Source organism: Felis catus, chromosome D1 (genome assembly GCF_018350175.1).
Source record: "Felis catus isolate Fca126 chromosome D1, F.catus_Fca126_mat1.0, whole genome shotgun sequence".
Lineage (NCBI taxonomy): Eukaryota > Metazoa > Chordata > Mammalia > Carnivora > Felidae > Felis > Felis catus.
This window is the reverse complement of record NC_058377.1, coordinates 54,724,684-54,740,678: the sequence shown is the minus strand read 5'-3', so window position 1 is coordinate 54,740,678 and position 15,995 is coordinate 54,724,684. Positions and strand designations below refer to the sequence as shown.

Genomic DNA, 15,995 nt, shown 5'->3' with positions numbered 1-15,995 from the left:
CAAGGGCTCACGGGCCCCCGCGCGCATGCGCAATGGTCCCGGCGCGCGGCGTCCCTTCGCACCCTGCCGGACTCGCGCCCGCTTCCAGTGCCTAAGGGAGGCCGAGGGGGCGTGGGCGCCTCCGACCCCCGCAGACCGTTGGCCCTTCAGCTAGTGCCCTAGCAGAGCTTCCCTTGCCGCCCCTCCTCTCCCCTCCTCCCCGGCTCTGGTCCCAACACCCTAGCTCCGAGTCGGGGAGGGGGGGAGGAGTCCTCTAGCGCGACGCCCGGGGGCCTCCTTCTGGCCTAGAAGTCGGCCCGCCCCAGGGGCGTGAGGAGGGGGCGGGGCTGAGGACTTGGGGACTTCGGACTCCCGCCCCTAAACTGCCTTTGCCAGAGCCAAGCGGGCAGCCTAGTCTGGCCTGGAGCGAGCCATGACCGTGCTGCGGGGCCTCTGGCCCGAGGTGCAGGACAACTGCACCTCGCTGGGGCTTATGCTGTTGCTGGTATTGTTCATGGGGCTGGCCCGCGTGGTCACCCGGCAGCAGCTGCACAGGTTCACGATGATCCACACCTTCGTCTTGGAGTTTCTGGCCACCTTCCAGCTCTGCTGCTGCACCCATGAGCTGCAACTGCTGAGCGAGCAGGAACCCGCGCACCCCACCTGGCCGCTGACGCTAGTGTACTTCTTCTCGTTGGTGCATGGCCTGACCCTGGTGGGCACCTCTAGCAACCCGTGTGGCGTGATGATGCAGATGTTGCTGGGGGGAATGTCCTCCGAGACGGGTGCCCTTAGGCTGTCGGCTCAGCTGATTGGTGCCCTGTGCAGCAGGTACTGCGTAAGCGTCCTGTGGAGCCTGGGGCTGAGCAAGTATCACCTCGACGAGAGGAGCTTCGCTTGCAGGAATCCCATTCAAGTGGACTTGCCCAAAGCGATCATCACGGAGGCCATCTGCTCCTTTATTTTCCACAGCGCTTTGCTGCACTTCCAGGAGGTCCGAACCAAGCTTCGTATCCACCTGCTGGCAGCAATCATCACCTTTTTGGTCTACACAGGTTTGTTATTCCCACAAAACACATGGCATGTCCGGAGCCTATAGAGGCTCTAAGTTCATTACCAAGGTACATTTGAAAGCCCTACACATCTGCGATGTCAATATTGGTATCTCCATTATTCTGACCATTTTGCAGCGTGTTCTTTACCAGTAGTGCAGACATCTAGATCCTCCATTCAGGAGCCATTACTGTGCTGAAACTGAGATCTTGTGAGATATTGCCAAGGGCTCAAATATCCTACAAAGGGATTGTTTTAATGGTAGAGAAGAAAGATAACTTATCAGCTACCTCTTCCCTCATGCCAACCTGACACTCTGACTGAAAAATGATCGTGAGTTTAAATAGCTCCTTCCAATTTAAAGCACAGGCTACATGACTGGTTAGTAGTCAGAGGGAGGAGTAGAAGTTCTGTAGTTTTTAGTTCTTTTTATTTTTTTAAATTTAAATTTAATTTATTTAGTTCTTTTTCTACAGAATTAAAGTCATTTCTTATTTCCTTAACAAGTCATCTTGAGTTACAGAAGAACTTTTAAGTGACCTATAAAGAAAGATGTGTTTTGAAATTAAAACTTGCTTGAAATTAAAGATGCTTTTTAAAAACAAATAACTTGAGAAATCTGTTGATTTCTAGCAACCGATTTGTCTGCTTTGACAGATGTCAGATGCAGTGGGTAACCTGGATATCCTAAATGGGACAAGAAAATCCAAAAAACAAAATTTTAATGATGAAATGTGTCATTTGAAATGATTACAACAAAGTAGCTTCATTGAGACTATATAAAATGTTTTGGAGACAGGACTCTGATAAAAGGAAATTAGTGGTAAGAGTCTATCTTCTACCCATTGGAACTATGAATAGAAGCAAACCTAAGGATAAGGTCTCCTAAACATCTGCTTGGCTTCCCAGGATAAAAATGAAAGACTTTCCAATCCAGCTTCCCTCCTTTAGATCTAGTACTATACTTTGTGTAGACACAGATGGAAATAAAAGGTATAGAAGAGAGGGAAGCATATATGTATATTTGAGGGGTTGGTGAATAGCTGCTTATTAAAGTTTTAAGTTTTGGCTAAAGAACAAGCATGCCACATGGAGGAAGAGAATCATCTCTTGCAAAAAGTTATGTCACTGTTTAGCTCTGTACTTATATAATTAATGGTGTATCCTGAAGTTTTCCAGATAATCCCAACATAAAACTAGAGTTGAGAACCACTGCTCTCATCCAGACTTGTGCTGGCCAATTTGGAAGCCACTAACCACATGTGGTTATTTAGATTTAAATTAACTAAAATTAAATATTCAGTTCCTCAGCTACAGTAGCCACATTTCAAGTGGTCAGTGGCTAGTGGGTTAAGTATTGAGAGCACTGGAGACTGTTTGCAGGGGTAGAACCTAATAGACAACTATGAATTACTACTGTTACAGAAATTGATCTATTGTTATCTTCCTTTTCTGCCAATATAAGGGAGATAAGAATATTCATCAGGCAATATACCAAGAATACAGGAAATATATATGAGTTATCTTAGTTAATCCTTAGAAAAACTCACTGATGGATATATTATTCCCATTTTAAGTAAAGTGAGGCTCACAAAAGTGAAATGTCTTATCCAAGGTCACACAGCTAGAATGTGCTGGAATCATGGTACTGACATTAAAGGTTATACTCATTTCATTATCAGCATTCCTACACTGCATTCCTCAAAAGTAACAAAAATATGTACATACAATTGAACATTCTTCAGCCATAAAAAGGAATTAAGTTCTGATAAATACTGTGACATGAATCAACCATGAAAACATTATGCTAAGTTGAATAAGCCAGACACAAAAGGACAAATGTTGCAGGACTGCACTTATAAAGAAATCCAGAATAGGCAAATTCTGGATAGCCAGGGAGTATAGCCAGAAAGTATAACAGAGGTCACTAGGGACTAGGGGACAGAGAGGAATAGGGACTTTTTTTAATGGGTACCGATTTCCTATTTGGGGTGATGGAAACGTTGTGGAAATAATGGTGATAGTTGAACATTGTGAATGTAATTATTGCCACTGGATATACACTTAAAATGGTTAAAATGGTATGTTTTATGCCATACGTATTTCACCATAATTAAAACAATTTAAGTTACAAAAAGATTCTGTTGGCAAATAAGTTTGGCAAACACTGGATTAAACAGATTTTCTAATATTAAGACTTTAAAGAGCCTTTACTGCTCTGTATACATTGCTGTATATTGTGGAACTCCAAAAGGAGAATATGGAAGTTTTTCAAACTTATGGAATCATTTTGTCTAGGACTATGTAGCAGAAGAGAATACACTTTGGGTGTTGCTATACTAAGCCATTTCACTCCATTATTTTCTATGTATATGACATAACTTTAGACCAAAGTTGTTCCAGATGGAATGAACTGTCTTGGGACTGGCTGAGTTTCTGTTTTATCAGGCAGAAGTGAGGCTTTTGTAGAAAGGATTTAAGAAAGGATAGGGAAGGAAAGCCAGGGCAAGGGTCAGCTAAGTCAGGTCTCATTACAAGCTTGATATGTCTTTTAACTTCTAAGATACTATTGGTACTGATTTGACATAGTTGCATGCTGGGATGTTTCTTTAATCACTTGTACTTTGAGAGCACTGAGAAGTCACCAGTACAGGTCGCATCAAGGTAACTGGTTTTGTATTTTAAGATTACAGAACATAACAGTCCAGCAACATGGCCCAGGCTCCGCCAACAGCCAGTGACCATGTGTCTGGTTCTCTATTTATTGATTTAGCACCCTCGACTTTTGATGTGCACATGGAGGCCATTGATGTTATTACCACTTAACATGTATTCATTGTCTTCCCAAATAAAGTAAAACAAAAATGCTATGTGATTTATTAACATATTAGAGCTATAAAACTATTAATGTAAATTTCAAGCAAATCTTCCTTAATTTAGATTTTGGGAGAATTTAGTTCAATGAACAGGATAAGACAGAGGTGCATTCATTGTGTAATTACAGTTGACCCTTGGGCAATGCAGGGGTGAGGGGCACTGACCCCCTACACAGTAAAAAATCCTTGTATGACTTTGATTCCCCCCAAAATTAATAGCCTACTGTTGACTGGAAGCCTTAACCATTAACAGTTGATTAACATGTATTTTGTATGTTATATGTACTATATACTATACTGTTATAATACAGTAAGCTAGAGAAAAACATTAAGAAAATCATGAGGAAAATATGTTTACATTACTGTACTGTATTTGTCAAAAAAATCTGCATATTAGTGGACCCATGCATTTCAAACCCATGTTGTCCCAGGGTCAACTGTAATTAGACATTGAAAAAAAAACTGGTATTGTACATGTCTAAGTTGTCTTTATTACTGCACCTTTTTATTTCCTTTGTAGAATTTTTAATTATATACTTGTTTCCAGAGCTCTTCCTCCACCAGACAGAAAGCTTTATGAATACAGAAACTAAAATTGTTTTATTCATTATAACATATAACCAGGTCTTAACATTGTGTCACCTGTTACAAATAAATAGTATTTTTGGAATGAGTGAATGAATGAATTAGCAAATACTCTATTCACATTAAAAAATAATGCAGAAGAAATAATATATATCTGGTATTTTATATTTTACACCTAAGGGCTTTAAAATTGGCCTAATACATTGTTTGACTAATTCGTAGTATTTTTAATTCATTTCATTACTACATTCAGGAGTTTTTGGTATCCTTCTAAATGATGAAGAATATAGGTAAGGTTATTTGTCAAAGGAGAAGGGAACTAAGTCCTTTACATGTGTTTGCTTTCAATACAATAACCATATGAAATAAGTGCTAAATTACAAATGAAAAACTGCTCCAAACAAAGGTCCAAAACATTTATTAATATAGTGGCTAAGGGCACAGGTTTGGAGTTGTACTATGCCCTTAGAAGAGATGCTTAATTTAGGCCTGCTTCCTCATCTTTTAAATGGAGAATAATAGCATCTATCTCTTGGGACCATTATGAGGAATATAAATAATGTGTTTTAAGTTCTTAGCATAGTACCTGGCACAAATATTCTGGTCACTGGAAAGGGCTAGCCTCCACTGTAAATTAGTTCATTGACATTCTGGCTTATACATGAGTCTTGTGATTGTAATTAGTGTCATCCTGTCATAGAGAATTTGGTTCCCTTTAGGAGTATTGAGAAACGTTAGTATCTAGAATTGCCAGATTTGTAACTTGGACTTTGACACAGTCTTTAACTGTGGTAATTTCACCAAGTTCGTGCTGTCCTGTAAGACTCTGGGCAATCAGCCAGCTCTATCTTCCCATTGATACCTCTTCTTCAATATATATTTATTATGACTTCTCCCCTTCAGAGGTCAATAAATAGTAACATTTTTCAAAGCCATTTTGTTAGTCCTGTGCCTGATGAATTCACATTTAATTGCACAATGCATGAATGTGTTTGTTCTTTTTGTAAAACATTGAAACACTGCCGATGAGACTAAAAGTGCCTTTTGACTGCCACCATCCATGCCTGTCCCCTCTCCCTCCTTGCTTGCTCTTCCCACAAGGATAGTCCTCTGCACATGCATGTGTGTATGTCTTTCCAAACTCTTTATGTGATTTATTATACATACCGATAAGACCCTATATAAACTATTGTTTTATGTATGTTCATGTTAATGTAAAAGGTATGATGCCTTTTTGCAGTTTACTTTTTTTGGTGGTGGTCGTTTAGTGGTATCTTGGAGATCTACCAGTGTTAAGTAGTAAAGAGATTTCTCTCATTATTTCAAAATACTGAATGTAATTCCAAATTATGAAGCTTGCTTATTTAGCTACCTTCTTATGAATGGACACTCAGGTTTCCCCCAGTTCTTTGCTACTATAAACAACGTTGTGTATGTCTACTTGTAAACAAGTATCAGTAGTTCTCTACAACAGCAGTTTTCAGCAGGAAAACTCCCCAGGCAACACTCAGCAATGTCTGGACACATTGTTAAATGTTACAATGGTGGGGGAGATGGATGTGCTGGCATCTAGTGGGTAAAGACCAAGGATGCTGCTGAACATCCCACAATGCATACGACAGCCCCATGCAAAAAGAGGTATATGGTCTAAAATGTCAAAGCCAAAGCCACGTGTTTTGGGCTTTTGTTGACACAGAACCTACTCCTGATAAAGAATTTCTGTATCAGTTAACTATTGCTTAAAATCATAATTTATTTTCATGATTCTGTGGATTAGATGGAAATTCCTCTGAGATCTTATAGCTGGGCAGTTGGCAGTGCTAGAAGAGCCCAGGTAGCCTCACTCATGTCCAGCAGTTGGTGGCAACTGTCAGCTAAGGTGCCTCAGTTATAGTCCATGTGGATTCTTATCCTCCAGCCGCCTAGACCAGCTTACTTACATGGTCAGGGCACTGTTCCGAGAGAGCAAAAAGTGGAAGCTGATGGATTTACTGAGACCTGTAATTCACTCAGCGTCACTCGTCATGTTCAGAATTAGCACAGCATCACTTCTGCTGCATTCTGTTTGTCAATGCAAGTTGAAAGTCAGTCCATATTCAAGAGAGGGGAATAGACTTTACCTCTTGGTAGGAGGAGCAGCTTCACCACGTCACATTCAATAGAATTAGACATGAGAGGATTAGAAGATAAGGAGAGTGAAGTAGTTTGAATTTTAGGATGGCAGAAGACTGATAGATCGTGTTCTTGGACTTAATGGAAATAACAAAGACCTAATGGGAACACCAAAGTGAGCTAATTATGAGGGTGGTGGTTTTCTATTTTACTGATCTATGTCTTAAAAAAAAAAAATCACAGGTCACTAATATTATTATAATAATATAATATAATATAATATAATATAATATAATATAATATAATATAATATAATATTATAATAGCTTATATTACATGGTATTGTAAAGACCTGTGTAAGTCAGTATCTTTTTACCCATAATGTCTAGTATATAGGAACTCAATTTTTTTATTGAACTGAATTGACAATCCTGTTGGTGCTTGGCAGTTGCAGGTCTAACATTCCGGGATTGACGATTCAAGAATGATTCTGAAGGTCCATGACATGGTGTCATTTAGAATTGCTGAGACGTGAATATGAATCATGCTGTGAGGCTGGTGTGCTAGGAAAAACTCTTAGCCATGGAGTGAACTTAGTTCACTGGTCAATGTGTTCATCTTGACATGGCTTGTTTTCAGCCTTATCAAGTATGAAATCTCATTAGTGAAATCTTATGAAAGGGTCACTTAGTTTCTAATTTTACTGCATTTTATAAAGGCAACATACTCTAGTGGCACATGGCAGGGTAAAATTTGTGAAGATCTTGGGATCTGTCTCTGTGGCTGAGTCAGAGGCAGATGTGTGTGCCCAAGCTTCCATACGGAAGAAGCAACAGAAATGTCATTGTCTCAGGAATATTCTTAGAGTGTGTTCTGAAAAGCTGAGCCACAGGTCTGATACCACCAGACAGGAAGTCCAGCCTCCTCTGCTTTTTCTCACTTGCTTGTGAGGCCAGCCAGAGGTATAAACTCCTAGGCCCCATGTCAGAGAACCTGGGTGTAGAGCTGTACCATGAATCCTGAAAAGTAATCAACAGTTAGAATTTGTGCTTATCTTTCCCAGCTGTACACGACCACTCTTTTTATTTAAAAAAATTTAGTAACCACCTTATTCACATGCCATTCACAGTCCCTTCTTCAGGGTTCTCTCTGTTGACAAGTAAAAACAGAGTCAATGATAACGCTTTGGTCCATTTTACTTTTGTTTTAAACACAAAGATATACTTAAGTCCAAGAGGATTCTGGGGCATTGTATCCATTTTAAATGTATTTTCATTATTATTCATTCATTTAAATTGGTGAATGTTAAAATGGGCAGCCAAGTCTCCCATTTCATAAACTTGTAGGAACAATAATAGAGTAGATTAACTTTCAATGTGCATTCTGTAATACATAGCAAAAGCACTGGATTAAAACTCTTATGTCCTTTTTTAATACCTGGCATATTATCATCTACAATCTATTTTTATACTCTATAATATGCACGGTGGTTCTGCAAAGGAAGATTATAGCATAAGAATACTTAAACACCTAAAACAAAGTAGTTGTATCTAGTAAGCCCTTTATTTCTAGTTACATGAAAATGTAAAATATATGGTTTGGTATCACTCTGCTTAAAATGTATTACAGGAGGAAGTCTAACAGGAGCTGTATTTAATCCAGCTTTGGCACTTTCACTACATTTGAAGTGTTTTGATGAAGCATTCCTTCGATTTTTTATAGTATATTGGCTCGCTCCTTCTTTAGGTAAGCATATTTTTATGAATATGATTAAAAGATTAGGGTATCTTAAAATACGATAGGAAGTATCACTGTAACATGTCAATTACCAAAGCCAGAGTATGTACAAAAAGAAAATGAAAAAGGTAGTTAACATACCTGAAATAACACTTTATGTGTACGGTATCCTTTAGAACTTTTTATCTTCAAAGAAACAAAATTACGTAGTTAAGGGTAGTCCGTTCCATGCATGATACCACCTTAAGAAACCCTCAGAATATATGGGCCAAAAAGTGAGGAGTCATTCCTTCCATTAAGAAAATAATTTTTCGGGGCGCCTGGGTGGCGCAGTCGGTTAAGCGTCCGACTTCAGCCAGGTCACGATCTCGTGGTCTGTGAGTTCGAGCCCCGCGTCAGGCTCTGGGCTGATGGCTCAGAGCCTGGAGCCTGTTTCCAATTCTGTGTCTCCCTCTCTCTCTGCCCCTCCCCTGTTCATGCTCTGTCTCTCTCTGTCCCAAAAATAAATAAACGTTGAAAAAAAAAATAATTAAAAAAAAAAGAAAAGAAAATAATTTTTCTGGGGCGCCTGGGTGGCTCCGTCGTTGGGCATCCGACTTCAGCTCAGGTCATGATCTCCCCATTCGGGAGTTCCAGCCCCACATCGGACTCTGTGCGGACAGCTCAGAGCCTGGAGCCTGCTTCAGATTCTGTGTCTCCCTCTCTCTCTGCCCCTCCCCCGCTCACACTCTGTCTCTGTCTCTCTCAAAAATAAATAAAATGTTAAAAAAAATTTTTTTTTTTTTTAAATAATTTTTCAAGAGTGCCTGGCTGGTTCAGTCTGTAAAGCATGCGAGTCTTGATCTTGGGATTGTGAGTTCGAGCCCCACACTGGATGTAGAGATTACTAAAAAACAAACAAACAAACAAACAAAAAAAACGCCTTTCTTTCGTGCTAAAGGAATTTTTTTTCCCAAATTTGACTCATTTTGCAGAAGAGCATCTCATGAAAAAATGGATACCTGTAATAAATATAGTTTTAAAATTATCCACAAATTGTATTCCTGTTATTACTATCTGGATCAGTTATATAAAACAGATATATAAAAACAGATATGTAAGATATATAAAAAACAGATATATAAAACAGGTGTATAAGTTATCAGCATTTCTTGATTTTGTTTCATCATCTCTCTTAAGCCTGATTATAAATTGTAACTATAAATGAATGTGAGGATGCCTGGTCTTTATTATTTCATCCTTCTTTTTGTCCACAGCATTTTCTGTTTCTTATTGCTCATTTCTGTCAAAAAAAAAAAAAAAAAAAAAAAAAAAAAAAAGAAAGAAAGAAAGTTGGGTATATCTAGATGGGAACATTGGCATAATAGGTTTGACTAGCCGTCACACCTGACTCCTCCTGTTCACCTTCCATGCTTTTATTTCACAGTTAGTACCTGTTATGCTCAGTCATGATATTTGTGGACCTAAACATGAAAAATGCCAGAGAAAATCTGTATTTTAAAGTGCTAACAATGGCAGCTGTTGTTCAGTTCTGCAGATTGCTCGTGTTTTCCAGTAACTTCTTTAAAATTTTCTCTACTCTTGATTTCAAAAAATTAAAAAGGTCATTGAAGTTCATGAAGCTATAAAGGTCACTAATTGGATAGGTCTACTGATAGTTTTTGTTTGGAAGTATTCTCTTAAAATGTCATATTTACAATCCACATGTATTATTAATGTTATATATTTGTTATTGTGCTCTAACTACTATGTTGACAGTAGGCCTATGACTAAAGAATTATTTCATCCCTTACTTGAAAGAATACTAAAAAGTAGTGCTTTCCAAGATAATTTGTCAAAGGAACAAAAATAAAAGTAAATAAAAGGAAAAAAAAATCAGAAGTAATGACATTTTCTGTAAAATGGCCATGACTTTTTTCCCTCCCTCCTTCCTTCCCTCCTTCCCTTCCTTTCTCCCTCTCTCCCTCTCTCTCTCTCTCTTTCTTCTTTTTTTAAGTAATCTCTATGCCCAACATGGGGCTTGAACTCACAACCTCAAGATTGAGAGTCACACCCCACTAAGTCAGCCAGGCACCCAATGTTTTTTTTCTTTAATCAATGTTTTCCAGCCTAAATCACTTAATAACTTCTTCCTGGAAGAATATACTAGAAAAAATCTCATGATAGACAAAAAGGAACAGTCACTTTGGACGCTTTAGAAAGTGTACAGACCAGAGAGTAATAGAGTGGGGAAAGACTACATTCTGTTCATGTTAGCATAGTCCAAACAAGAAGGTAACATTACTTATAGCCATTACCAAAACATTTTATGGAACCACTTATCCCTCCAAATATCCAAACACCCAAAGAAAAAACACTTTTATTCATTTCTTTCTTCCTATTCAGGGAATCTTTCAAAATGGCATTGGGGGGCACCTGGGTGACTCAGTCGTTTAAGCGTCTGACTCTTGATTTCGGCTCACGTCATGATCTTAGTTCATGGATTCAAGCCCCACATGGGGCTCTGCACTGACAGCGCGGAGCCTGCTTGGGATTTTCGCTCCCTCTCCCTCTGCCTCTCCCTGGCGGTCTCTCTCTCTCTCTCTCTCTCTCTCTCTCTCTCTCAAAATAAATAAATAAACTTAAAAAAGATCTTATAAAAAGAAATTGGGATTAAACTTTTTAGCAATTCTCTCTAGCTAGCCCTAATTGGCTTGTTGAAAATATACAAAGATTCTTTGTTGGCCTATGGATCTCCTAGCTTTTTTCTAAATAGACTTAACTGAAATTTGTTACAGCTTTTTGTTTGAAGAGGTATGTTCCTATGCTTCTTTAAGAAGTTTAGGAATGAAGAGCAATACAAGAATCCTTCAATAGATGTGGATAAGAGATATATGTGAATAAATTGCAGTTTTTAGAATACTGAATTCCAGCTCGCTGTTAAATTCTGTCATTCATTGGGGCGCCTGGGTGGCTCAGTCGGTTAAGCAGCTGACTTCGGCTCAGGTCATGATCTCATGGTCAGTGAGTTCAAGCCCCGCATCGGGCTCTGTGCTGACAGCTCAGAGCCTGGAGCCTGTTTCGGATTCTGTGTCTCCCTCTCTCTGACCCTCCCCCGTTCATGCTCTGTCTCTCTCTGTCTCAAAAATTAATAAACGTTAAAAACAAAAAATTAAAAAAAAATAAATTCTGTCATTCATTGAAGTTACATTCCATTGCAAAAAATGGCACCAAATGAAATAAGGTCACAAACTATAAGAAGGATGGGAAAAATAAGAAATTGTCATTTTATGAGAGGCCTTCAAACAGCTAAGAGATGAGGCATGAAGACAAACAAAACCCTGTTAAAGCCACATTAGGCAATGCTATTGAGTGAGACGGAAGAGAGTCATCCCAAGATAGCTTTCCATTCTTGACCAAGCAGGGAGCAAACTATTCTTGGAAGCCATACTCTTTGTTTTTCTTCACAGCAGAGGTACTTATAATTCCTCTAATGGCTCCTGCCATCTTCCCAAAATTAATTTAAAATATTAGAAATGTTTGGGGTGCCTGGGTGGCTTAGTTGGTTAAGCGTCCAACTTTGGCTCAGGTCATGATCTTGGGGTTTGTGGGTTCAAGCCCTGCATCAAGCCCTGCATGGGGCTCCCTGCTGTCAGCATGGAACCTGCTTCCATCCTCGGTCTCCCTCTCTTTCTGCCCCTCCCCTGCTTGCTTGCATGTTCTCTTTCTCAAAATAAATACTAAAAAAAAAAAAAAATATATATATATATATATATATATATATATATATATATATTAGAAATGTGACAATAATAATGCATATAGAATTCTCTAGTTTACACATTCCATAAAATGAAAATTAGCAAATTCTATTTGCTATGAAACTGAAATTACATTTTGGAAAAAGGTTTAAATATAACAATCTAGCTTTGATTTCATAAAGAAAATGTCAAATTTTGTAGGTCAACTAACATATGGATTTTTTTTTTTCCATTTAAAGCCTTTGGTCGCAAAACAGACTCATTTTTCAACAGTATATTAAGCTATCCATATGCTAGTTAAACCTAAGGTTTCCTGTTTTGATCAAACAGGACTAAAATAATATCAATGTGCATGTGACAGAACTCATTCTTAATCTGAGTTTAAGCTAATTCAGAGCTTTAAGCCTAAATATGTTATGATAAAAACATTAATTATTGCAGACTTCCCTTTCAAGACAGTGATGTGAGCCCTGTGACTATCTCCTCCAGCCCTATTCCCTATGGAAAATCAACCAATAGCCACCTGCTAGATTTGCCTGGTGTGACCTCAAAAATAAAGATTTACTAATACATGACTTTTTAAAACATTTTAAATTGTAAATTTTTTTTAACGTTTATTTATTTTTGAGACAGAGACAGAGCATGAACGGGGGAGGGGCAGAGAGAGAGACAGACACAGAATCAGAAGCAGGCTCCAGGCTCTGAGCCATCAGCCCAGAGCCCGACACGGGGCTCGAACTCACGGACCACGAGACTGTGACCTGAGCTGAAGTCGGACGCTTAACTGACTGAACCACCCAGGCGCCCCTTAAAACATATTTTATATTTAAGGTGTAAAATTTCAGCACTTAAATTTTCTGTTTTGTGCTTGTTAGAGCTCTAGTAGCTATTAATATTGTGACTGATGAAAAAAGAAGGAGAAAGTCATGTTTGAGCATTCTAAATGAAAACTGAGCACTTTCAGTTGCTCTGTTCTCCCAGTACATGTCTGGGGCATGGAGGGGACACAGTGTTGCCATTTTAGAGAAGAGCAAATGGAGACTCAAGTCCAGAGTTTCTAACTCAGGAGGTCAGTAATAGAGCGAGAACGAGAACTCCAGATCTTTCTATTTATCCTTTTATTCTCCCTACCCCACCATCCCCCCCCCCAAAAAAAAGAGAGAGAAAGCAGGGGAGGGGCAGAGGGAGAGAGAGAATCTTGAGCAGGCTCCACGCTGAGCCTGACACAGGGCTCGATCCCACGATCCTGGGATCACGGCCTGAGCCAAAATGAAGAGTTGGATGCTCAACGGACTGTGCCACCCAGGCACTCCTATTTATCCTTTCAATTCATTGTTCAGATCCTTCTAGTTTTGCCGAGTACACACTGTTTTTAAGGATTCATGATTGAAGAAAAATAATGTGAGAATGTTAGCTTAAAAAATATCTACTGGTTTTGGGTGATGGGGATTAAGGAGGGTACTTGTTCAGATGAGCACTGGGTGTTATATGTAAGTAATAAATCACTAAATTCTGTTCCTGAAAACATTATTACAGTATATGTTAACTAACTTGGGTTTAAATAAATTTTTTTTAAAAAGTGTTCTTGAACACACACACACACACACACACACACACAAATAAAAAAATAAAAAATATCTAAATGTTTCATGTAGAATTGATGCAGCTAACTCTTTTAAATATAGCTTTCCAAATCTCTATGTATATAATCTTAAATTATAGCCACTGATTATGAACTTCCTTATAGATTGTTTTTATTTTACTCTATTTTGTCTTTCAGGTATATTGTTGATGATTTTGATGTTCAACTTTTTCCTTCCATGGCTGTATAACAACCATACAATTAATAAAAACGAATAACTGTTCCAAAAGACTCAGACTAAGTTACAGGACAGTCAAGCTGGAGGTGATAAAGATTTTATCACCTCATATTCAACATCCTGGCTGCACTGGACTCATCAATGTTTAGCTTCCTCTGAGGAAGCTGCCTTGTAGTTTTCATCACTGGAACTGAAAGAAAAAATTACTGTGAAAAGGAGATATCCTGTGTTTCTCAGTTAAGACTTGTTCTTTTGAGTGTGTATTAAATGCTGCTAGAAAATGCATTACATGAAATATAAATCTCAAGTGATAATTATTAATTTTGATGGGGAAAAAAAAGCAGAGGGGGAGAAGGGAAGGGAAGTGATGGTAGGACCACAGAAAGAGTGTGTACCAAGCATCATCTGAATGAACAGGATTTTTAACCAATGTAGGACCAGTCATGCTTACAGACCCAGAAAGGGTACTTTTCAGCCACTACCTCACACAGTGATGCCATCAGCAGTGTCACCTATCAACAGGAAAGTTGCTTGGGGAAGTAGATTATATATCCACTCACACTCAAGGGGTTTCCTAAATTTTAAATATATTCTGATCTAAAATATTTTCTCTAAACAGACAATCTCACTAGCTTTAGGCAGGTTGTTATTCTTGAAGAGAATAAACAAAGCACTCACAAAAGGCAGGAGGTAAGCTTTTCACATTCTCATTTGATCCTAACAGCTACCTTATGTAGTAGGTAGGGCATGTATTTTTAATCTCCACTTTACAGATAAGGAAACTAAGTCCAGAGGGGTTTGCTGTCCTGACTGAGGTCAAAAAGACTTCTATTTCAATACAAAAAATTTTCTCAGTCATCATTATGACTTAAAGAAAAATTGAAGATTTTGAAGCAACGTTAAAGATTTTATAATCTTTAAAACTTTATTATAATCTTTCAAATCTTTAAAATTTATTTAGGAATTAATTAGTTTTTGTTTTGTTAGGTTTAAACAGCCTGTAAGTTTTCTTCCATTAGCTTTCTTTTATTGTATGAGGTCTCCTTTTCCTTAAAAGTTCAGGCCATAAATAAGGGTAAGTGCATTTCTCTTCATAGGAAATTCCATTATCAGGGTTAGAATTGAAAGTAAAAAAATATGGGGTGAGATCAGATCTGTTTGAGTAATAATTAAGCAACTGATAAATTGCCAGGTAATGTAAGTGCTGTTTCGTGATCAGCTTGTAGATAGTCACTCTCTTTACGCCTGCAGACAGGACTGAACGGCTCAGGCTACCTGGCAAGGCAGCGAGTTTGAGGATCATGGACTTTGACTCATGAACTTAAAATACCATAGTAGTTTCTCTTTTAAAAAGCAGAATTCATGAAACTGTTACAATGGCTAAACACAGTTTTATTTGGTCTGCACAGTATTTTAAAATAAATAAAAAGCTAGTATTTTAGTCTTGTTCACGCGAAACTCCAGTTCTGGCTTCTTGAAAAACCCAAAAGATCTGGCAATACTAGGCCTGAGTCCTATCATGGCAACACAAAATGAAGGTTGTTCCCTTTAAAATGATCCCTCTGCCACTCCCTATGTCTTCCAAACATGAAACTGTGTTTCAGTTACTGTTTCGTGAGTAGTATTAATTTGTGAAAACACCCAGCCCTCTAAACTCGTCAGAATTTGGGTCTGAGACTGTGGCCTCTCAAATAGCAGCAGTTTCCTCTACACCGCCTCTGACACTGGGTCTGGAGGTGGAAGACTCCTCCCTCCTCATTGCTGCTTCCCATCTGTTTTCCTCTGCTCCCTCCATTAAAATCCTGTCATCGGGCCGTGCCATTTGCCACCTGGGTACTTCTTCATGCAGTCATCTGCCCCAGAATGCCCTCAACATCCTCCCCCTTCCCCGCCCCCTGGCCATGCCGTTCCTTTAAGGGCCTAGTTCCTGTCTCACTCTCGCCCTCTACCGCCATTCCAGTTCTAGCTCTTGGGGATTTCAATACCCACAAAGATGACCGTTCCAGTGTCCTGGCCTCTCAGTTCATTGGTTGGACTTGAAAAGCTTTTCAATGATTTTTTTCCTTCTGTTTTGCCTCAGCTACAACTTTGTT

General features: G+C 38.8%; 1 protein-coding gene and 1 long non-coding RNA gene across 2 annotated transcripts; one reads left to right on the top strand and one right to left on the bottom strand.

Moving 5' to 3' along the window:
* Positions 1-86: 86 nt before the first annotated feature.
* AQP11 (aquaporin 11) lies at positions 87-14,203 on the top strand. The gene is made up of 3 exons (XM_011286638.4): positions 87-1,034; positions 8,235-8,351; positions 13,863-14,203. Exons 1-3 carry the CDS (start codon positions 413-415, stop codon positions 13,940-13,942), a joined length of 819 nt encoding a protein of 272 aa, XP_011284940.2. The 5' UTR covers positions 87-412; the 3' UTR covers positions 13,943-14,203.
* Positions 4,490-8,755, bottom strand: LOC109491950. The gene is made up of 2 exons (XR_002145604.3): positions 8,484-8,755; positions 4,490-7,754 (listed from the first exon to the last, which is right to left on the bottom strand). It is a non-coding gene; the product is annotated as an uncharacterized LOC109491950 (long non-coding RNA).
* Positions 14,204-15,995: the final 1,792 nt, after the last annotated feature.

Coding starts and splice junctions, on each gene's coding strand:
- AQP11 (XM_011286638.4), top strand. CDS start 413: ATGACCGTGCTGCGGGGCCTCTGGCCCGAGGTGCAGGACAACTGCACC. Junction 1,035..8,234: donor CACCTTTTTGGTCTACACAG/GTTTGTTATTCC, acceptor AATGTATTACAG/GAGGAAGTCTAACAGGAGCT. Junction 8,352..13,862: donor TTGGCTCGCTCCTTCTTTAG/GTAAGCATATTT, acceptor TTTGTCTTTCAG/GTATATTGTTGATGATTTTG.